Raw genomic sequence first — 23,593 nt, forward strand, 5'->3', positions numbered from 1 at the left:
TGTCATGCCTGACTAGGCCTAACTGATCCTTCAGTGATGTGAAGAGGCAGACAGTAGACCCATGTCAACAGGGGCTGCTAACACACACACAAACACACAGGCACACACACACACACACACACACACACACACACACACACACACACACACACACACACACACACACACACACACACACACACACACACACACACACACACAAACAAATATGAAACACACTGTGAACTACTGAGTGAGAGGAAAGCTTCACAGTTGGATCAGACATATGGAAACATTAAAACCTTAAATATTGTTCACTATGATAAACAGAAGTAGCATGATTGTATTCTTTAGAATGTAGATTTAATGTGAGTATATTACCTTACATAGAGTGTACCTGTTATATGGTTATTTGCTCTCAAAATAATAGTGGCTTAACAAGAACCCAGAAACTTGTCTTAAAACATTTACTTGGATGGTCTGAGTTTTTTTGAATTTTTTTCTTATTCTTACTTAAAATGTCCTTCTTTGGGGTTAAACAGCTTTAATATGGCAAGATTAATGAGTCCTTAATGCATATCATTACCAGGACATAGCCCACAGGCTACGAAACAGAGCACCACAGAGTATAAAGTGAGGAGAATATTACATGCTGTATGTTGTGCTGCCTCAGGTCATATTGGTTTCCTTATTCACTTAATATGTCCCTGTGTGACAATCAGAAGAGGAAGGACAGACGTGCAATAAGAGAAAGCTCAGTATCATGACATAGTAGTTTCCTTTTATTGTAAGTAAGCCTTTAACAAGATCTTAGAATCAGAACACCCTATGCTCTCACGGGAAAGGGGTCAGCTCATTGCTCCTGTAAAACAAGCTGATTACAGAGACATGCAGACAGAAAGAAAGAAAGATGGACAGTCAATGAATGAGAAAAAATACAGACAGTGAAATAGACAGATAAGAGCAGGAAGGAAAAACATAAAATAGAAAGAGGGCTAGGTACAGACAGATAGAGGGGAAGAAAAAGAGAATATCATGAGTCAATTCAATACTTTTGCATATTTAAGGGTTTATCTTTGAGAAAAGTTATTCTCAATGCAAATCATTTCCTCAGTATCAGTATCAAGGGAGATTGTGATATATATATATATATATATATATACCTAGCAAAGAATCGGCAGATAGGTGCTGGGGTTGCATATGATTCACCCTTAAAAGCTGAAGGCTCTAGAGTCTAGACTAGGCTCTCTTGGTTGAATCACAACTTCAGTGTCACCAAGAGGTAGTGGATAGTCCCTGTGGACTGGCAGACCAAATTGGTGGTTGGCTCCAACTATCAGTAGGTCACATTGCTTACCCTCCTGAGGAAAAGGATATGCCAGGGCGCTGGAAAAGGAAACTCCTACCTATTGTTGAAATTTCAAGAGGAGCAATGCAGAGGAGCAAATATCTGTCCTGGTTGTGAATCAGTAGATAAGATGTTTAACCTTGCAAGGAGACAGGAGCAGCCATGAGAGTTTGACCATCCAGTCTACATGTGTTTTGTGGTTTACAACGATGTCTCCTAGGGTATCTTACGGAGTATGGTGTACTAAGGCTTTTATTATTAGCCACTTAGTCATTATATAACTGTAGAGCTGTGTCCAGGAAGTCAAGTGCATTCTCAGAGGGAATTGGTCTCCATCAGGGTTGTGCACTGTCACTAATTGTGATTATCATGGACAGAATCTCTAGACACATCTGAGGTTTAGAAGGTGCCCCATATGTCTACCTCAGGATTTCTGACTTTTGCAGATGCGGTGGTTGTTTACGCATCATCACCTTCAGTATGCACTTGGATGGTTTGCAGCCAAGTGTGAAGCAGAGGGGAAGAGGGTTGACACCTTCAACTCTGAGGTTGTGGTACTCTGCAGGAAAATGGTGGATTGCTCCCTTTGGGTTGGGGATGTGTCACTGCCGAAAGTGAAAAAGCTAAGTATCTAGGGGCCTTGCTCACAAGTGAGGGTAAGATGGAACGTAAGTTCTACAGACAAATTGGTGCTGTGTTGACATTAATACTGTAGCTGTACCAGACTGTTGTGGTGAAGATTGAACTGAGCACAAAGGCAAAGCTTTCGATTTACCACTTAATCTATTTCAAACCCTTATCTATGGTCAAGAGCTTCTGGTATTGACCAAAAGACTGAGATCAAAGGTACAAGCTTCAAAAATGAGTTTCCTTTGCAGCCTGTCTGGGGGATGAGGAGCTAAGAAATCCATAAAAATATGGAGTAGAATCACTGCTCAGTTGAGCTAGTCTGGTCATCTGATTTGAATGCTCTTTAGACACCTTCCTGTAGAGATATTCTAGGCATGACCAACCTGGAGGAGAACACAGGGCAGACCATTAACATGTTGGAAGGATTACAGCTATCTGGCTTGGGAATACCTCAGGATTATAGTTTAAGTCCCTCACGTATTTACCAAAACTAAAATGAAAATTATGCAGTTGGCATCTATATCTACACTGACCAGCCACAACGTTAAAACCAGTTACCGGGTTTGTTGTTGTGGCTAAATGGCGTATACATATATACATATCTAGTAATCTCTAAACAAATAGAAGCACACATCTGCAAATGCTTGTCCGATCAAGCTTTGCCTTGCCACTGAAACGTTGTGCATTTGTTTGATTCATTAATTAAAGTAGCCATTCATTCATGCTATGTATGCTCTGTGGAAGTTAGTTAGTATATTGATGTTCATTTTTAAAAGACTGAGAATGACACAAATAGGTTGATGGTAAACACACACTGATGGATGGCCCACATATCCTAAAGTTGCACCACTCAAAGTTCACATTCCTGCTTGGGTGGTCTTCTTGTGTCACAACAAACTAGGGCACAAATAAAAGCATCACCATCAAGAAAATGTGGTTTAGTTTTTTAGTGACCATTTCACATTTAGCTGAAGGACTGCCACGGATATGTTCTATCTTTCAGATTAGAACTTTTACTTTTCCTAATTTTCACTGTCAAATATTTTGCCCCTACAGCCTTTAGGTAGCATAGTCGTGTTTAGGTAGGCCCTTAGGTGCGTGTGGCGTGTGTTGTGTTGGCGGGGATGACTTGTTTGTGAACTTGTACATCAGGAAAATAACCAGCACTAAGTGTTGTTTTATTTTTAATCAGTCATGAATAACAACATGCACTGAAGTGTAACACACACTTGGGAAGCACTTAAATCTTGTTATTGTGTATATTATGGGAGGGAGGTGGCGTCATGGCATCATCCTAAACCTGCCAATTTACCTCTTACCCAGGGGGCTGAGGGGGGTACAAGGGAGCCAGCCGGGCAAGCAAAGACAAGCAAGTGTTTCCGACAAGACTGATGACATCTGGGCCTGAGGCTATGAAACAGGAGCTCAGCAGGTGTTGTGTCGGAAATTAATTAATTTTGAGTTTTAATGGAAGGAGATCTCGCCTCTTTCAAAACAAGCCACAGACATTAATTAGCAGGACTGCAGCAGAATTACTATTCACTACTAGCTTTATTAATTAGTTTTATATTGCAGAGAAAATAAAATATAATCTTTAGCTTAAATGTGAAAAGTCTGACTTTTTCTGTCTGGCCCAAGAATTCAAGCAACTTCGCTTTGTTCACTAAGTTATAACTCTAATGTCTGATAGCATAACATAACATTTAAAGGAGATTTACATCCGGTCTGACCTAATAGGGTCTGGATGTTCCTCCATTCACAATCCGGATATGATTTCATACAGCTGTATGGCATACATAATTGTCTTGCAGTGCTGCAGGTCATCACAGTTGGGAAGCATGGTCCGGACAGATTTTGCTCTTTAAGTACCTTTAGATGTTATATTCATACATGGTATAGAGAGATGAATCTGTTTGGTTGTAGCCTTTGCAAAAGCACCCCCAAATCATCAGCACTTCTCTGCCGAATGTCCCATTTTCACAGAAGACACTCTCCAGGTGTCCATGTAATCATCATACAGCCGGGTACTGGGCAGAGCAAAAAGACTCATCACAAAAGATAAACTTACCCAAGTCCTTATGGTTCTGCAGGGCTTTGACAGACAAACTTTGTGAATCTGTAGTGGTACTTCACATCAGATGGTGTTTCTCTGTATTTCTGAAGGTCACATAATGTCATAGTTTGATTCACAAAGCAATGTCAGATTTTGGAACATTTCTTGTACAGTTGTGAAGCGGTGCAATGTATAGAAGCTTTTGTCCTCTAGTACAGTGACCTTTATTTGGGTGTTTTATTGGGGAAAAAATTCAGTCTAAAATCACATTTTCCCATTAACACTCTAAACCATGTCAAATGAATGCTTTTATCACTTAGGTTAGCCTCAAAGTCACTATGAGGTTCTGTACTTGTACCTATAATAAAGAACCTTTTTGATCACTATAATCAACCATCAGGGTTTACTCTGATTCTACAGGAGACTCAGATGATACCAAATACATATTCACACTACCTTATATATAACATACATAATCATAATAACTGTACTGACTTCAGATAAGCTACCCTGAGTGAAAAATAACTCGGACCTCCAAAGGCTTTTCATGTATAAGCAGTTGCTGGAAGAGCTGAGTTTGCATTAATAGCATTCTAACTTGGCACTCTGCTTTCCGGCAACTGTTGTTTGCTGCTCTTTCGCAGTATTTTGTTCTGCTAAATGCATTAAATTATGGTCAGTTTACTGTCTTTCCCAAGTGGTTCAGAATGGAGTAGCAAGGCTCCCTACTGGTTTTAACTGAGGACATCACATTAATCCAAATTTACCCTCTCTTTGTTGCTAGCGGTTAAGCCTTAGAAATTATTTTCGGATTTTACGAAATACCCTAATTTAGTTCCAATTCGAAACAACATAGTAAACATGTGAACTCCTTATGAGCCAGTGTGCATCCTTAGAATGTATACTTCATTCTTTCTGGCTATGGCAGTGTCTTATCCTTTTAATTTTGACTGTTCTTTAATTGTATAACATTTCTTTTTGTTTCTTATATCTCATCTCAAATTTTGGTACATTTCATCCTTTATACTTGCATCTCGTATCTTGCATTTATGTATACGTTCATATTTATATTTTTGTTTGTCTCTTAATTTGTTTCTTAATTATAATCATCATCGTCGGTAGCAGCATCACCTCTATCATTATTGCAGCTTCTCAGCTGTTGCATAAGATTGCCAGGAGATGGCGACATTGTCCTTGGTATGGGCATTCTCTTTAGTTTCACAAAACAAAGACTAGTGTGAGATTGTGAGTGTGTGTGTGTGTGTGTGTGTGTACATTGTCATTAATAATGTTGTGGGGACAAATATGTGTTAACAAGGTTAACCATTTGATTTTCTTCTTTTTTTCCCCTAGTATTGGTCAAGTTCCCAGTTATGTTACTACCAGTAGGGCTGGTAGAAGTTGTTATTTTTCAATCACGTATCCATTACTTTTAGTTATCTATTTTGACCATTTTCCGCTTTCTTGCTTACCTCTTTGCATGTACTGTCAATCTTTACATGTGGTGGAAAGGTGTTATAGCTGACCTAGGTGTGACCTGTGCAGTCGGCCTACTGTAACTGTAGGTTTCATGGCTATTGTTATCATACACATATGAAAAATCAGCCTCACACTATTATTTAATCCTCATATGTGTTGTATTTTCCCCTTAAATTTAAACATTTTTAATTTAAATAGAATTTTTATTTTTTTATTTTTATTTTTATTAACTGAAGTTCTAAGCCATCTTTCCATGTACCTCCTGGGACTAATACTCCTGACTGGGAATCACTGTTTTAGAACACAATGCACTTCCAACTTTGTTTGGTGAAAACCTTTTACTCCTTCAACATGGCAGTGCTGTCCTGCAAAAAAGCCAGGTTTGTGAAAATGGGAATTTTGGCTTCCACAGATCCCTGACCTCACCCCCTGTCAAAACACCTTTGAGATGATCTGGAACACAGACTGGCAGCCAGGCCTTATCACCCAACGTCATTGCCCAACCTCACCAATGCTCTTGTAGCTGAAAGGGAGAAAATCCCTGCAGCCAGGTTGAGAAATTTTGTGGATAACCTTCCCAGAAGAAAAGTTCAACATTCATAAGGGGGTGTAATGTTTAGGAACTGCATCATTTTGGCCATGTCACATAGATAGATAGAGAGATAGATCATCATCTATCATCTAACTCACTGTTACATGGAAAACAGGATAGACAAACACAAATGTTGGGTCCTCCGTTCCTCCTTGATCTAGGTTAGTTCGTGTTGTGAGATGAGAGTGCTTGCCACTCAGCCATTGTGCCAACCACCGTGATAAACTATACTTTTTAATTGTAAGTATTCATTTGTACCAGTCATCCCTGTTGGCATAGTTGTGCTTCAAAATGCAATATTATCTCTTTTCTTTGGGAATAGAAGTCGAACTTTGGAGATCCAGAAAACATATCTTATTACAATAGTCACATATTTTGATTTACTTGTTTCAAATCATATGACTATATACTATATAACATTGTGACCTGTGTCATAAAATATCTTTTTATCTGTTATTCATTGTGATGTTATTGTCACACTTTAACTGTATGGTATATTTTACATATTGATCTAACATGACATCTAACTGGGTGTCTTCTGTCTACCAATTAGCACATCACGTTAAGATTTGATTCCCCTTCCCACCTTTTAAAAACAAAAGCATAGAAACTTGATTTCTATGTCTTTCTTTCCCTCTTGAAGTTTGTTGAGTTCAAAAGGCATCATCGTGGATAAATGAAGTGTCAGATTTTGCACACCAGGGCCTTTGTTGACAAAGGCCTCAAGCTCCCATGTAGAGATCTTAAGGGGATCATGATGCAACAGCTCTGAAGAGAAGTTTCAAATGTAAGCTGCAAGGAGAGGTGCGGAGGCAAGTTTGAGACAATGTGAACCCAAGAGGGAGATGGTAGTTTGTTAGAGTGCATTTCAGTGGTAAGAGCCTGAGGTGTAAGTCGTGGTCAGGCATGAGGCACCAGCACTTCAACACATGTGTTCCTACTAAATCAGCTCCCAAATGGCAAACCCTCTGGAGAGCACCTAAAGTGTTTCATAATCTAACGGGCATCTCTACAAACACACAAACAATCTCTTTTTAATTAAAAAGGGCCTGAGAGGCATATCACCTCACTATTAATCATCCCTTTGGCTGAAAAATAACAATAACATCAAATTAAATTTCACATGGCCTAATGCCTTGCTAAATCAGGTGTGTTGAATTGTTTATTTTGATCAGCTGTCAAAAGCGTAACTTTAATTCCCTTATCCAAATGCAGAATTCCCTAAAAGATTATGTGACATTTGTGGTAAAATATAAGAAAATGAAATGTAAATGTGCCACAATCATTTAACAATGATTTATCGATGAGGATATAAACACACAAATATCATATTTCACATTTACATTTTTTATTATGTACATATGGTAGTTAAGTCTTAATTGCCAGTACAGATGTATTTTGCAAAAATGAAGACAATGACAAATTGAATAAAAAATCAGCCCCAATAATTTTAAGATCTCCCATCAATGTTTGTGTTGGTATTGTGTTGATATTAGCAATTGGATCCAATATCTAATTTACAGCAATAAGTGCATTCATTATGGATTTGTGGGTAACAAATGTTATAGAGTGCAACCTTTAAACCCCTTTTGTACAATGTCAAGAATAGATTGCTCAAAACAGCATCATATTTTTAGGAGAAGAAGTCTATAATCTTCCTCACCTGTAGTATCTGCACAGTTAATACAAATTTAGATGTTTTCAAATAGACCTAACTGGAGTTGGGAAGCATTTAATGAAATATACTTAAATACAGTATATAATGGTGGAGGTGGGAGTTAAGCGTTGATTTAAAAATAAATATACATTACAAAAATGCATCACAATTTGCATCAAAAAAAGAAGAAATAATACATTTAAACTGGTGTTAATTAAGAAATTGTGTTATTTAATTTTAAATTGTAGTTTTAATTGTAGTAGTTAGCTTTTTTAAATATTTTAAGCAAAAGCAGGAGGAGCTGAATATAATCAAGAATAATATGTGTGTGCATAATTAACATACTCTGTTAAATTGTGGGCTTACAACAGCATTGTCCTTCTTGCAAACATTTTAATCAAAGCATGTCCATAACTTCAAAACTATAAAATGCTAATATGTAAGTGACAGAAGGAGAAGATAAATATGAACTTGAACTACTGAAGTCTCTGGATGAAAGATTGCTGGGTTTCTGACATGATAGGCCATAATGCCTATTTGTCTATTTGCATGCAAAAAAATGAATTTGCTTTCGATGTCCAACACTGCAGTGTGGGGAAAAAATTGCAAGTGTGTATAATTTGCTGAATAAAAATAATGTGAATTTGGCAATTAGTTAGTTAGATGGTTAGTTAGACTTCATGGTCTGCTGGGAGAAATTCTTCTTCACAGCAATGTACATCATTACTTGTATTTACAATTTTACTTACATTAAAGTACAGAAGTATTGTCAACAGAATATCCTTAGACTATACTAGACTGCAAAATGGCCCCAGTCCGACTGTTATAATATAAACTATATTGGATTGTTATTATTGATGAATTGACAGTAAAACTATAATTCCTATTTTATATTCTGTTGGATACTGTAATGTATAGCAGTGTATTATATTATATTTTTTATTCATTATATGAGTATATTATATGTTGTGTACAAAGAACTATCTCCTGTCCCAGCTCAATTATCTCTGATTGGTTAGTGAGAGGCCAGTGTGCCCTGCCGTCAACTGAGATTATAAAATGTCACCTTTCAGTCTGCTCTGACCCCGACCTGGGAGGCTCTGCCCCGTCAGATTCTAGGATAAGAACATGTCACCACAGATAACAGGACTGATTTTTGTGGGGCTTCTGTTGGCATTTGGAGCAGCAGATGAGGAAGCTCCTTTCTGTCAGATACTGGGGAGTCCAGAGTTCCCTCTGTTGTCTAAAGAGGGGGATGTCACAATTGGGGGAGCCTTTTCCATCCACAGCGAAGTCACACAACCTCCACTTTCCTTTACAGAGAGACCAACACGCCTCGCATGTTCCAGGTAATTTTGTGCTCCATTTAACGATACTTTCTCTTGAGTTTTGTCAAAGTGAATACAAATGTGTATTTGCCCTTTTTGTCTCAGTGTCAACCCCAGGGAGTTTCGATTTGCCAAGGCCATGATTTTTGCAATTGAAGAAATAAACAAAAGTTACTTCCTTCTTCCCAATGTTTCTATCGGATATCGTATTTATGACAACTGTGGCTCGACATTATCCTCAATGCGGGCGGTGATGGCCCTGATGAACGGTGATGAGTGGACTGTGAGAAAGAGCTGCTCTGGTCAATCAGCTGTTCATGCTATTATCGGGGAGTCTGAATCCTCTTCAACTATTGTGTTGTCCCGCACTACAGGACCATTCAAAATACCAGTGGTAAGAGGGATATCGATGTGTATCAATGTGTGTGTACTGTGCAATCCCTCCTTATTCTGTCTCTCTCTTTGTGTATTCTCAGATAAGTCATTCAGCTACTTGTGAGTGTTTGAGCAGCAGGAAGGAGTATCCCTCTTTCTTTCGAACCATTGCCAGTGACCGCTACCAAAGCCGAGCCCTCGCCCAGCTGGTCAAGCACTTTGGCTGGACCTGGGTCGGGGCAGTCAACAGCGACAGTGACTATGGTAATGACGGCATGTCCATCTTCCTTGCTGCAGCCCAAGAGGAAGGCGTGTGTGTGGAGTATATAGAGACGTTTCACAGGGCAGAACCAAAAAAACTGATGAAAGTGGTAGAGGTGATCCGTAAGAGCACTGCCCAGGTCATTGTGGGTTTCCTGGCCCATGTAGAGATGAACAACCTTCTAGAGCAGTTGAGTCTGCACAACATCACAGGCCGACAGTTCATTGGTGTAGAGGCCTGGATCACTGCTGACAGCCTTGTGACTCCTACAAGCTTTAGTGTGCTCGGAGGTTCACTGGGTTTTGCCGTGCAAAAGGCCAATATCAGTGGCCTGGATGATTTCTTAATCAAAGATTTCTGGGAGAGAGAGTTTAAGTGCAAGGAGAGAAACGGGGACGGCGTGACGGAAACAGCGCCTTGCAAAGAAAACCACAATCTAACTGAGCTGAAAGATTATGACGATGATGTGACAGAGCTGAGATACTCCAGTAACATTTACAAAGCCATCTATGCTGTGGCCTATTCTCTCCACAGCCTACTGAAGTGCTCAAGCAGTCAGGGATGTGACAAGACTATGAAGGTTACACCCTGGCAGGTAAAATGAACTGATGACTAAACTGTTTATTTCTTTTTTTTGTAAATCAATATACTGACATACAGTATTGTCTTACTGCTTTTTAGGTGGTGGAGTTTCTAAAGCAAGTGAACTTTACTATTAAGAATGGGGACCAAATGTGGTTTGACAGCACTGGAGCAGCTGTGGCCCGGTATGAGGTGGTGAACTGGCAGCGTGTATCAGACGGGTCGGTCCACTTTAAACCTGTCGGTTACTATGACGCCTCCCTGCCCCCAGGACAGAAGTTTGTCCTCAAGACTGAAGCCATAATGTGGCCGGGAGGAAAAAAGGAGGCAAATATGTTAATAAACCGTAAAGCATAATTTTATGTCAGGCTAGGCATTGCCATGGCCATGCAGTTTGACAATAACTAATCTTGAATGATTTAACTTAAAATCTTTCTTTTTCTTTGATTCAAAGTTGCCTGTCTCAGTGTGCAGTGAGAGCTGTCGCCCGGGAACTCGTAAAGTCCTCCAGAAAGGAAAGCCTGTCTGCTGCTATGACTGTATACCCTGTGCAGAAGGAGAAATCAGCAACACCACAGGTGCCACGAACCTGAAATATGGCAGTTTGGACCTACTGTTTGCTTGCTCATACTGCATCATGTTAAAGTTTGCTATGGTACAGTCTCTTATTTCCGTTTTTAGGATGTAACTGACTAGATTACAATAATATTAACAATATTTCTATTCCAGATTCTAATGGATGCAAAAAGTGTCCTGAAGAGTATTGGTCCAATCAAAACAGAGACGTATGTATTCTGAAGAATGTCGAGTTCCTCTCCTTCTCTGAGGTTATGGGTAAAATACTCGTGTTTTTCACTTTGTCTGGTTCACTCCTTACCTTAATAGTTGCCATTCTATACTTCATTAATAAGGACACTCCCTTGGTAAAGGCCAACAACTCTGAGCTGAGCTTCCTGCTGCTCTTCTCCTTGACTCTGTGTTTCCTGTGTTCTCTGACCTTCATCGGCCGGCCCTCTGAGTGGTCCTGCATGCTGCGACACACAGCATTCGGCATCACCTTTGTCCTCTGTATCTCTTGCATTCTTGGGAAAACAATAGTGGTTTTAATGGCCTTTAAAGCTATACTTCCAGGGAGTAATGTGATGAAATGGTTTGGGCCTGCTCAGCAGAGACTCAGTGTTCTGGCTTTAACTCTCGTACAGGTTGTGATTTGCATACTTTGGCTGACAATCAACCCTCCTTATCCCGTCAAAAATATGAACCACTATAAGGATAAGATTATACTTGAGTGTGCCTTAGGATCACATGTAGGTTTCTGGGCTGTGTTAGGATACATAGGGCTCCTGGCTGTCCTGTGTTTTGTTCTCGCTTTTATGGCTCGGAAGCTGCCTGATAATTTCAATGAAGCCAAATTCATCACCTTCAGCATGTTGATATTCTGTGCAGTCTGGATCACCTTCATCCCAGCGTATGTCAGCTCTCCTGGGAAGTTCACTGTGGCTGTGGAGATATTTGCTATTCTAGCCTCCAGTTATGGGATACTTTTCTGTATATTTGCACCAAAATGCTTTATTATTGTACTCAAACCTGAACTGAACACAAAGAAACATCTGCTGGGGAAAACATGATCATGTTGAATATGATTACATCTAGATGTCAATTTAAAGGAAAAGTATATCTTTTACTCTTTTATTTCACGGCTGGTTGCTGTGAAAATGAATGAAAAATCAGCGTACAGCATTGTTGACTGGCAGTTAAACTGTTATTTTAGATAATTTCATGATGTATTGAATACTAAATATCTGGTACTACAGACAGTTAAAGAACATTTAAATTAAAAAATGCTTTAAAATTCCTGTCAGTAATAATTGTTTTTACAGCAAATTTGGTTGGCAATTAAACTGAGGATTCTCTTTATTAAACTTTGTTTTATTTCATATAAATAACAAAATATTTTAGTATCCATGACTACCTGTCTCTTCATTTTGATTTGCACATTTAGAGCTTGCACAGAAGCCCTCATGTGCACTGCTGTCACACAACTGTAATATCCACATATTTTACAAAAGCATATGGCTCAAACATGACACTATCTGTTCCATTACAGACTGTTCTGTCTTTACCCTCAAACAAAGCTAACTAAATAACAAATAAAGATCTTGACATTCATTTATACAGGGAAGTTCCACTGTGAGCCAGGTTCCTCTTTTTCAGGAATGCTCTGTTAATACTTGACCAACTACAGACATTCACACCTCGAACCTGGCCAGTACAACCACAGTCTAATCTGCTGGCCACTGCATAGCTCCACTAAGGTAGGGTGGGAGTTAAAGGCCCTGCTCAGGGGTACATCAGTGGTCTGGGAATTGAGCCAACGAAATATGAGTCACAAGCAAGCATAAGATATATCACAAAGTATGTGATATTTACTGGCCATAATTCCCAGGTTTCATTCCAACATAGCATGAATAGTTACTTCTATACTGTAATGTTCAGTACATCCCAGAAAAAAAAAAAAAAAAACTTGTTTGGAAGAAAAGAATTAATCCTCTGTACAGTGCGTAAGATATTTCAGATCAAGCTTGTCAGCTCTACTTGACGAAAATTACAGCAGTCTAAGCTTTTTGGTGAGCCCCAGAAGTACTTCATTAGTACTTCATTATTCTTAGGGTCAGCTGTACCTTAAGTTGTTTTTACCTTGCTTATTTTGACATGATTACACTTTACACTTTACACAGTACTTTAACGTGCATGCTAAAAACCACTGGATCCTGACAAGCTTGTGTTTGGTACAACATTTAGCTTGTTAGCTCGCAATTTTGGTTGTTCATTACTGCCACATGCTTGGAATTTAATATATTGCAATTGTGATTCAAATATTCAAATAAAACTACTTTTTTAATATGTACATACATATATAGCGTATTCCTTTGCAACTCTATCGGTTAACAAGAACATTCTGCAAACCCCAGATTACGTTCTGTCATCTTAGAATGTCTTTTAGAATTTTTGGTTGTACAATATTTGTTCACAGCAACAATATGGTTAGGATCCAGGAAAGATTGTGGTAGTGGCAAATAAATTGTGGTTAAATTATGGTTATGGGCAAGCAACTAAAACACTAGGAATATTGTGGATATGGTTAATATGAATGTGAACGCGAATTATGTGCAGCAGGATCCAAACTCCAGTCTCCTGCATGAGGTCAGACTCGCTTCATGTCCACATACTACCACAAGCTCCACACCACTACTTCCTGTAAGAGCACTGAATGTTGGCACCGTATGCAACTCGAGATGTGGACTCAGATATGAATGTAATTCTTAGGAATAATGGGTTGGCATATTATGTTTTTTCTGTAGTGATTTTTTTTTTTTCTTTACATATTTACACATAACATACCACAATCCCAGCAACACACAAATAACACACTCACTCACAAATGGTTGACCATACTCAAGGGGAGTTGAGGGATTAAGTTGTTCACTTGATACTGATCCACCACCCGCTTCCTTTGTACCAATACACTGCACCAAAATAAGGCATACAATGTTTTCTAAAGCCATATGCTGCACTGCACTCTGGTAAAACCTTTCTTCACTTGAAGGTCAAGTGCAATGTCAGGGCAGTACAAGCTTGTGTACTCTTGAATCAAGAAAATGACATGTAATGTTATAATCTCTATAACTCCTCCATTAAAATTTCATTTTAATGCTGTTTTTGGTATCTGGGTCTGAAGCATTTTAATTGCACTGCCCCAAAAGGGAAAATTTCTAATTATGTAAAATTTTTTCAGTCTATAACTGCTGTAATTATACACTTATTTTTAAAAATAATGCAAATTTAGTTCATATATTTGTTTGTATAACTATTATTTTATATAGTGTTTCTCCGGATCCTCTCATAATTGTTCAGTTTGTTTTTCTTTTTTCCATTTTCCCCTTTCCACTTTTTTAGATCTGTACTACTTATTTGCTACAAAGAGAAAAAATCTCTTGCTTTTATACAGGCTTCTTGAAATCCTCACTTTGCATCAAAACATTTTTTTAAATGCTATGTGTCCCCCCTCATCACATCTCCCTATAACCTAATTTACAATTTACAGTAACAATGACATAATGGTTTAAAACAGAATATACCATGTCAAATGAAGAACAGCAAAGTGGTCTGACATAATCACACTGTGATTTGATAAGAGGACCTCAGTTATTTATGCAGAAGTATAAAGCTCTGCCCAGGAGCTACAGGTTCTGCTTAATGATAGAAGAAGTCATCACAGGGTACAGGTTTGTGTGTGCATGTGGGTGTGCCTCTTTGTACCAGATGAGCGACTGGGTCTATGTAATGTTATTTTTTGTGCTTTTTATGGGAGCCTTTGGAGCCGAGGAAGACACTGTGCTCTGTGAGATAATGGGGAGCCCAGAGTTTCCTCTGTTATCTAAGAAAGGAGATATCACTATTGGAGGAGCATTCTCTATCCACATCCAAATCTCAAAGCCTCCACTGTCCTTCACAGATAAACCACAGCCTCTCAAATGCTCCAGGTACCGTTTGTTGTCTCTTTTCTCAATTGTTGGTTTCTAAATGGAGGAAAAGTTACATGAAGTCTGAAAACTGTTCTTACTCCTCTCAGGATAAATTTCAGAGAATTTCGTTTTGCCCAAACAATGATTTTTGCCATTGAGGAGATCAACAATAGTACCTCTCTACTGCCTAATATGTCAATTGGTTATAAGGTTTTTGACAGCTGTGGCTCAACACCGCCTTCAACACGTGCAGTGATGGGTCTGATGAATGGAGAGGAGAGGACTTTGGGAAAAACCTGCTCGAGCCAGTCATCTGTTCATGCCATCATTGGAGCCTCTGAGTCCTCCTCAACTATTGTGATGCTACAAATTTCAGGGAATTTCCAAATACCAGTGGTAAATATTTATAACATTTATGTTGCTTTCTTTTGATTGATTTTACCATTTTTATTTTTTCCAAAAGGTTTAATCACACTTTACTTGGACACCCCAGAGCTAATTATCAAGTTACTGTGATTTCAGTCTCTCACCACTGAAATTATATTAATGTATTTTTGTTTCCCGACTTTTCTTTTCTATTAGATCAGCCATTTTGCCACATGTGCTTGTCTGAGTAACAGAAAGGACTACCCGTCCTTCTTCAGAACCATTCCCAGTGACTACTACCAGAGCAGAGCCTTGGCAAAACTGGTAAAGCGCCTTGGCTGGACATGGGTTGGGACAGTTAGAAGTGACAATGACTATGGTAACAATGGCATGGCAACATTTATCATGACTGCAAATCAGGAAGGGGTTTGTATTGAGTACTCAGAAGCCATATCAAGGACTGACCCCCGTGAGCAGGTTGCCAGGGTAGTCAGAGTGATCCGTAATGGCAGTGCAAGAGTTTTAGTTGCCTTCCTTGCCCAGGGCGAGATGGACATTCTGCTTGAGGAAGCTCTGAACCAGAACATGACTGGTTTGCAGTGGGTGGGCAGTGAATCCTGGATCACAGCAGGTCATTTGGCCAATAAGAGGTATTCTGCCATCCTGACAGGGTCTCTGGGCTTCACCATTAGAAAGACAACGATCACAGGATTGCGAGAGTTTCTTTTACAGGTTAACCCAAGTCAGGATCCTCAGAATAAGGTGCTGAGAGAGTTCTGGGAAGCAACCTTTGGCTGCAGTTTCCAATCCAGTCTGCATGGTCAGAGCCAGTGCTCTGGCTCTGAGAGATTACAGGACATCAACAGTCCTTTCACAGATGTGTCAGAGCTAAGGATATCTAACAATGTCTATAAGGCTGTGTATGCTGTGGCTCATGCCATGCATAACATGTTAAAATGTGGACAAAGTGGTGAAGTCGTGAACCAGCCATGTATATGGAAAGATGATTTAGAGCCAAAACAGGTAAGAGGTTGCCTTAATGAGTTACATAAATGATTTGAATAACATACAATTCCCTTTATTTTAAGTTGTTCACAGGTATTCATTAATCGTAGGTTGTGAAATATCTCCAAGGTGTGAATTTCACTCTTCCGTCAGGAGAAAGAGTGCTTTTTGATGGAAATGGTGACCCTGCAGCGGCGTATGAGCTGGTGAACTGGCAGGAAAACCAGGCAGGAGATACTGTGTTTGTGGCTGTAGGGAGCTACGATGCTTCTCTACCAAATGAAAAGCAGTTTACCATGAACGGAATAAACATAATATGGGCTGCAGGATCCCTTAAGGTATCGAAGGTCTTAAGGATGGACTACTCATTATGGAGATTTGATAAGTGTGTGTTTTGTTTGTCGTGGATTTAGAAACGGATGTGATATGGCATAAACTTTAGCTTACAGTGCTCACATGAAAATGAATTAAAAAAACAAACTCTTTCAGTTTAACTGTCACATCACTTGCTGTAAGTTTTCCAAGTATTAAATATTCCCTGTGCCATCTGTGATAAGAGTCGAATTGGGTGGATTAGGAAGTCATTTGGAGCTTTAGAAGACATCAAAATAAATCTTCAAAATTAAAGAGGGGTCTAATCGTCATTCCCTGTCCCAACGTTGATGATATTTTGAACAACTGAGTGTGGTGTCACAAAAAAGTTTTTACTCATGGAATACAAATACATTATTATTTTATTTGTGATTATTTATTTACAGCATCTGAACCTATTACAGATATTCATTAATGATATATCAACAAATGATAAGTAAATAAAAACAATTAAATTAGACATTACAGGATCAAACTGTGACTTTTGAGTGGTGTTGTTGTTACAGAAGCCACAGTCTGTCTGCAGTGAGAGTTGTCTGCCAGGTTTCCGGCAGGCTGTGATTAAAGGCAAACCCATCTGCTGTTTCTCCTGCGTTCCCTGTGCTGCTGGAGAGATCAGCAACTCCAGCAGTGAGTAAGCACTTTCCTAATTGTCATTTGTTGTGTAATATTTGTTCAAAATCATGATTTCCAATATCTCACCTCCAGTATGTAGCCAGTACTTTTATAAAAATATGAGTGCTATTATAACATGCAGCTTACAGTACGAACACATTTCAGTGTCCCATGTTTTCCATTCAGACTCTGGAGAGTGTTCACGCTGTCCACTGGAGTACTGGTCAAATGAAGATCACAGCCAGTGTGTGCCAAAGGTGATCGAGTTCCTATCGTATGGGGAAACCATGGGGGCCCTCCTCGCTACTTCCTCATTATTTGGAGCAAGTTTAACGCTAGTGGTCACATGTGTTTTCTTTCGGTTTCGTCACACACCTCTTGTCAAAGCTAGTAACTCTGAGCTGAGCTTCCTGCTGCTCTTCTCTTTGACTCTGTGTTTCCTGTGTTCTCTGACCTTCGTAGGCCGGCCCTCTGAGTGGTCCTGCATGCTGCGACACACGGCTTTTGGCATCACCTTTGCCTTATGCATGTCTTGTATCTTAGCCAAAACCATAGCAGTTGTGACTGCCTTTAAGGCTAAAAGGCCAGCAAACGCAGTTCCTCAGTGTTCCGCCCCACTTCAGAGAACAAGTGTTCTCAGCTGTACTTCCCTGCAGATTTTAGTTTGTGTGCTGTGGCTAACTCTTGCCCCACCGTTCCCCTACAAAAACACAGCTCATGCCCCTGAAAGGATTATTCTACAGTGTGATTTAGGTTCACCTATAGGGTTCTGGGCTGTGTTGGGGTATATAGGATTCCTGGCTGTGCTATGCTTCATCCTTGCTTTTCTGGCTCGGAAGCTGCCTGATAATTTCAATGAAGCCAAATTCATCACCTTCAGCATGTTGATATTCTGTGCAGTCTGGGTCACTTTTATCCCAGCTTATGTCAGCTCTCCTGGGAAATTCACTGTGGCTATAGAGATATTTGCTATTCTAGCCTCTAGCTTTGGCTTGCTTTTCTGTATATTTGCTCCAAAATGTTATCTATTACTATTGAAACCAGAGACGAATACTAAAAAGCACATGATTGGGAGAAACCAGAAAAATCACTATAAATGAGTATGTAGAATAGTTACACTAAAAAGGTCCAGCAAGTGCCCTAAAGAATTTTTCTGCATCTCCTTTGTACATTAAGCAACATGTAGATTACTTGCTTGTTCACGTGTAGTTCTCTGATAAATGGAAACAATGCTACTAAAAGCACTGAGGAACTAGCCATGTGTGCAGTTTTTCCTTGAGCAATTTTGCAAAGATCTGCTATCAGCAGAGAAATATTAAATGTTTCTGATGTAATGTAATGTTTTCAGCTGTACTGAATTAAATGTCTGAAGAAGTAAACGTAAAAATAACAATGCATTGGATTTAGAATATAGTACATTTGAAAAGGAAACACAGATGCACGAATTAAAACGTAACCATCTGTCTGATTGGGATATAATTTTTGCTGTTTTCCTCAGAATGCTTTCTCTGTGACAAATGTGATGTGGAAAATAAAGTTCAGCTCCTTTTGTATCCAACACTTTAGGTTTTGGCTTCCTTGAAGCAATAGGATAGTTTTGCCTATTTGAAGGAGAAGATTCTCTCCTTCAAATATTTTCCCAGTGTCTGAAAATTTTGTTTTCCTTGTTTTCCTTGATTTAGCTTGGAATTAGAATAAAAAATTTAAATAAAGTATACAATACAAAACAACAGTTCATATAACCCCAAAGGCATGCTTGGGTTTCCGAAATTATTACTGTAGGAATTGGTTCTGCCAAACGCAAAGATGAAGAACAAATGTAATAGGTCATCTAATAGGCCCATCTTTCTGTCAGTTGCACCAAAAGTGCTGTCATTGGTAGAGAGAGAGAGACAATATTCACACACGCTGCACCTAAGCCCCCGAGGCTTGTGATAGTTCAAAGAAAAACCCTATAAAATGCTCAGAGTTGAGTGGTTTTATCAATAAGCCTTCAGTGGTAAATACTGAGGTGAGCAAATATGCTGCTGATAGCAGATCTGCTACTTATTTCCCTTCTGGCTGTCAGAGGAGGGAAGCCTGTGTGTCAAACATATGGAACAAAAGAGCTGTCTCAGTTTTCTAAAGAGGGAGACATCATCATTGGAGGCATTTTCTCCTTCCATCAGAACCCAGTCAGTGTCAATCCAGCTCCACAAGTCAACCCAGGAACAATCCAGTGTGAGGGGTAAGAAAGGGATGGGAAAAAAAACAAAAAACAATGTAATGTAAATTTCATTACAATATGTGTTGTTTCGTTGTGTTTTAAATTGTAAAATCATCATGTATCCTTATGTATGTTTCACATTTTTAGTTTTCACAAATTGTACAATTTGCTCCCTCTCCTTTTTTTCAGACTGGACCCAGGAGAGCTCCAGTATGCATACACTATGATGTTTGCCATAGAGGAGATCAACAACAGCTCAGACCTGCTGCCAGGAGTGACACTGGGCTACAGGATCTTTGACTCCTGCCCCAGTATCCCTCTGTCTATCAGGGCATCACTAAACCTGATGAATAGGTATGAGAGTGGGGAGGGCAGCTGTAACAAACTCTCCTTTGTGCATGCTGTCATAGGGGAAACCACATCCACCTCTACAATAGGTATTGCACGCACCGTGGGACCCTTCCACATACCTGTGGTGAGTGTTGGCGGCATTCACACCATCTACACACATGAACTGTCAAGTGAATATGTTTTGTTGAATGAGAAGTAATTAGATATGTGAAAATGCTTTATTACATGTGTGATTCATATCAGGTATTGTATCGCAAATGCATTAATGAACTGCAGAATCGTGATGAAAGTTGGCTCTTTCTCTCTATTACTTGTGTTTCAGATCAGTCATTCTGCTACTTGTGCATGTCTTAGTAACAGAAGAGACTATCCTTCTTTCTTCAGAACCATACCTAGTGACATTTACCAGAGCAAAGCACTGGCAAAGCTGGTTAAACACTTTGGCTGGACCTGGGTAGGGGCTATTAGAACTAACAGTGACTATGGGAATGGCGGCATGGCCACTTTCCTGGAAGCAGCTGAAAAGGAAGGTGTATGTGTTGAGTACTCAGTGGCTATTTACAGGACTGACCCCAGGAAGTGGTTCTTAGAGGTGGTGGACATTATAAAGAAATCCACTTCTAAGGTAATAGTGGCATTTGCTGATGGCACAGACCTTGACATCCTTATCAAAGAGCTTCATGCTCAGAATGTGACAGGCCTGCAGTGGGTGGGCAGTGAGGGCTGGATCACTTACCGCTATATTGCCTCTCCGGTAAACTACGCTGTGGTCCAGGGGGCAGTGGGCTTTGCAGCGCTCAATGCTCACATCCCGGGACTGCAGGAGTTCTTGGCCAACAGCAGGCCCTCCACCACACCAGGGGACCGCGGACTGGTGCAGTTGTGGGAGTCGGTGTTCAGCTGCACCCTGGATCCCCAAGCAGAGACAGACTCTCAGGGTTCAGTCGCAGCCTGCACTGGGAAAGAGTCTCTTTGGGAAACAAACACACGCTTCACAGATGTTTCAGATGCCAGTCTGCTGAATAATATTTACAAGGCCACATATGCTGTAGGTTATGCACTGCACATGCTATTTACTTGCAAGGATAGACAGGGGCCTTTCGAGAACAACACTTGTGCTGATAGGGAAAATGTGCAACCATGGCAGGTAAACATAGCATACAATGTTCCAACATCAAAACCATTGTGTATGTTAATAATGATGTAGTCAAATAATAACATAACTATTTCTCTGCAGGTGCTGCATTATTTGACGCAGGTCAACTTCACCACTAAGATTGGTGAAAATGTCTTCTTTGATGAGTTTGGTGACCCTGTGGCCCGTTATGCACTGGTAAACTGGCAGATGGATGAGACAGGTTACATACACTTTGAGACTATTGGTTACTATGATGCCTCCAGACCTGAGGGTCAGCAGTTTGAGATGAAATCAGATGTGAAAGCCATCTGGGCAGGCGAGAATCTTGAGGTAAGTTAATGTAGACAGTCTGTCATAATGAGTTTTTTATTTTTTTTTATTTTGGACTTAACATTCTTCCTTTTAATCATGCATAATGAACAGTTGTTTGAAAGTCATTTTTTCCACGAGTCATGGTAACTAAGTTCATTATCACATTTGAATTATGACTCTATCCTGTCACTGTGATGCAGGTGCCAGGGTCCATTTGCAGTGAGAGCTGTTTGCAAGGGACCCGCCGGGCTTTTGTTAAGGGCAAGCCCATCTGCTGTTTTGATTGCATCACCTGTGCTGACGGGGAGTTCAGCAACAGTACAAGTGAGACAGGACGATTCCTCACCTTTACTCTAGCACTCATGGTGTTTCTGTTGGGAAAAATCACTGCCAGCACTTTACTGGTCTATCTGAAGATGTGTGTGCTGTACAGCCTAAACATATTTATGCTTTCAGATGCAGTGAAATGTGACAAATGTCCCCCTGAGTACAAGTCCAACGAAGAGAGGAACAGCTGTGATTTGAAAGCCATTGAGTTTCTCACCTTCAGGGAACTGATGGGTGTACTGTTGGTCACCTTTTCTGTCTTTGGTGCCTGCCTGGCGATGACTATAGCCCTGATATTTTTCCACTACAGGCAGACTCCCATTGTCAGGGCCAACAACTCTGAGCTGAGCTTCCTGCTGCTCTTCTCCTTGACTCTGTGTTTCCTGTGTTCTCTGACCTTCATCGGCCGGCCCTCTGAGTGGTCCTGCATGCTGCGACACACAGCATTCGGCATCACCTTTGTCCTCTGTATCTCTTGTGTTCTGGGGAAAACTATAGTGGTTTTAATGGCCTTCAGGGCTAGACTTCCAGGGAGTAATGTGATGAAATGGTTTGGGCCTGCTCAGCAGAGACTCAGTGTTCTGGCTTTCACTCTCGTGCAGGTTGTGATTTGCATACTTTGGCTTACAATCAACCCTCCTTATCCCGTCAAAAATATGAACCACTATAAGGATAAGATTATACTTGAGTGTGCCTTAGGATCACATGTAGGTTTCTGGGCTGTGTTAGGATACATAGGGCTCCTGGCTGTCCTGTGTTTTGTTCTCGCTTTTTTGGCTCGAAAGCTGCCTGATAATTTCAATGAAGCCAAATTCATCACCTTCAGCATGTTGATATTCTGTGCAGTCTGGATCACCTTCATCCCAGCGTATGTCAGCTCTCCTGGGAAGTTCACTGTGGCTGTGGAGATATTTGCCATTTTAGCCTCCAGTTATGGAATGCTGTATTGTATTTTTTTGCCAAAGTGCTACATAATTTTATTAAAACCTGAGAACAATACAAAGAAACATTTGATGGGTAAAGTGACCTCAAGAACCCTTTGAGTTTTATTTGTTAAAACAACAACAACAAAGGTTTTATTATTATAATTTTTCTATGTCTCTAAGTAGTTTATACATAGAAACTTAAAATATAGTAATCTTGAGAAAACATTAATTTTCAGGTTTCACTGTAAGTATACTAAATCAATAATGAAAAAAGGGCTGCTTCTCTAGCTTAAATTAAAAAACAATTTATAGCTTTGCACAAAAATATTCTTACAGTGTCTGTATATAACTCAGATTACTTTATTTATCTGACTTTAATTATTCTGATTAACTAAATATATATAAACACAACCAAGACCTGGAATGTGGTAGCAGAGTTTTCTCACGTGAGTAGCTTAGATATTTTTTCCTTTAAAAAAAACATTTTAAATGAATAAATGCTTACATTTATGAAATATGTATGAATATAATAGAAATAAAATTCAGATATTACGTAGAATGTGCACTCTTTTTGAGTTGGTTTTTTTTTTCAGACATGAAAAAAATTTCTTTTTTTCCCCGTTGTAAAAAATCAGTACATATGTATTTCAGTAAACCATATAAAGACACAAAATTGCTATGTAGTACACACTACAGAGACATGATTATTTCATTATGTCTCAGTCACTGTAAGTGATATATGATTTAAAGTATCAGGAAAGCACTAACCCCTAATTAAATTTAAACATAATTAAAATATTTGGCCCATTCTATCACTCTCCTTTCTCTTGAACCTTGTCTTGCCAGTTTTGCCAATTAATTAAACACAGTGTTAGTTAGGGTCAAGCCAGTTGGGCCTCTATGTATACTGGTTATATTATGAACTGTACATACAGTACAGTACAATACAAAGAGTCTTAAATATCTCTTGTACACAGTATACAGTATAAATCATAAAGTCATCCAAACCTCTCTGCTGTGAATATTCTCAACCAGAGACTGTCATAGAGTTTTTGTTTCCCTTTAAACACTATAAATGTGTTATATAGATTAAACTTTTCCAAATGACTTATGAACACCTTGAATCAGCCGATACTATGGTGGAAAAAAAGGTTTTGTGGATTT

The 23,593-nt window shown here is 39.5% G+C and overlaps 3 protein-coding genes across 3 annotated transcripts; all 3 read left to right on the forward strand.

The window, feature by feature from the left end:
* The first annotated feature begins 8,935 nt into the window (after positions 1-8,935).
* LOC120791775 (extracellular calcium-sensing receptor-like) lies at positions 8,936-11,913 on the forward strand. The gene is made up of 6 exons (XM_040130439.1): positions 8,936-9,087; positions 9,172-9,460; positions 9,543-10,298; positions 10,385-10,612; positions 10,740-10,863; positions 11,015-11,913. The coding sequence occupies exons 2-6, from the start codon at positions 9,206-9,208 to the stop codon at positions 11,911-11,913; spliced, it is 2,262 nt and encodes a 753-aa protein (XP_039986373.1). The 5' UTR covers positions 8,936-9,087; positions 9,172-9,205.
* A 2,719-nt stretch (positions 11,914-14,632) lies between these two features.
* Positions 14,633-18,269, forward strand: LOC120792197 (extracellular calcium-sensing receptor-like). Its single transcript, XM_040131268.1, has 6 exons — positions 14,633-14,829; positions 14,919-15,207; positions 15,394-16,200; positions 16,293-16,520; positions 17,061-17,184; positions 17,356-18,269. Exons 1-6 carry the CDS (start codon positions 14,651-14,653, stop codon positions 18,267-18,269), a joined length of 2,541 nt encoding a protein of 846 aa, XP_039987202.1. The 5' UTR covers positions 14,633-14,650.
* A 921-nt stretch (positions 18,270-19,190) lies between these two features.
* On the forward strand, positions 19,191-22,546 carry LOC120791770 (extracellular calcium-sensing receptor-like). Its single transcript, XM_040130435.1, has 6 exons — positions 19,191-19,396; positions 19,565-19,850; positions 20,049-20,873; positions 20,964-21,194; positions 21,377-21,500; positions 21,633-22,546. The coding sequence occupies exons 1-6, from the start codon at positions 19,191-19,193 to the stop codon at positions 22,544-22,546; spliced, it is 2,586 nt and encodes an 861-aa protein (XP_039986369.1).
* The last annotated feature ends 1,047 nt before the right edge of the window (positions 22,547-23,593 follow it).

This window comes from Xiphias gladius, chromosome 7 (assembly GCF_016859285.1).
Source record: "Xiphias gladius isolate SHS-SW01 ecotype Sanya breed wild chromosome 7, ASM1685928v1, whole genome shotgun sequence".
Classification (NCBI taxonomy): domain Eukaryota; kingdom Metazoa; phylum Chordata; class Actinopteri; order Istiophoriformes; family Xiphiidae; genus Xiphias; species Xiphias gladius.

Excerpts from the sequence above, each read along its gene's own strand:
- LOC120791775 (XM_040130439.1), top strand. The coding sequence starts at position 9,206 with ATGATTTTTGCAATTGAAGAAATAAACAAAAGTTACTTCCTTCTTCCC. Across the intron at positions 10,299-10,384 it reads TGAAGGTTACACCCTGGCAG|GTGGTGGAGTTTCTAAAGCA; the intron begins GTAAAATGAACT and ends ACTGCTTTTTAG. Across the intron at positions 10,864-11,014 it reads AGAAATCAGCAACACCACAG|ATTCTAATGGATGCAAAAAG; the intron begins GTGCCACGAACC and ends TTTCTATTCCAG.
- LOC120792197 (XM_040131268.1), top strand. The coding sequence starts at position 14,651 with ATGGGAGCCTTTGGAGCCGAGGAAGACACTGTGCTCTGTGAGATAATG. Across the intron at positions 14,830-14,918 it reads CAGCCTCTCAAATGCTCCAG|GATAAATTTCAGAGAATTTC; the intron begins GTACCGTTTGTT and ends TACTCCTCTCAG. Across the intron at positions 16,201-16,292 it reads ATGATTTAGAGCCAAAACAG|GTTGTGAAATATCTCCAAGG; the intron begins GTAAGAGGTTGC and ends CATTAATCGTAG.
- LOC120791770 (XM_040130435.1), top strand. The coding sequence starts at position 19,191 with ATGCTGCTGATAGCAGATCTGCTACTTATTTCCCTTCTGGCTGTCAGA. Across the intron at positions 20,874-20,963 it reads AAAATGTGCAACCATGGCAG|GTGCTGCATTATTTGACGCA; the intron begins GTAAACATAGCA and ends ATTTCTCTGCAG. Across the intron at positions 21,501-21,632 it reads GGAGTTCAGCAACAGTACAA|ATGCAGTGAAATGTGACAAA; the intron begins GTGAGACAGGAC and ends TTATGCTTTCAG.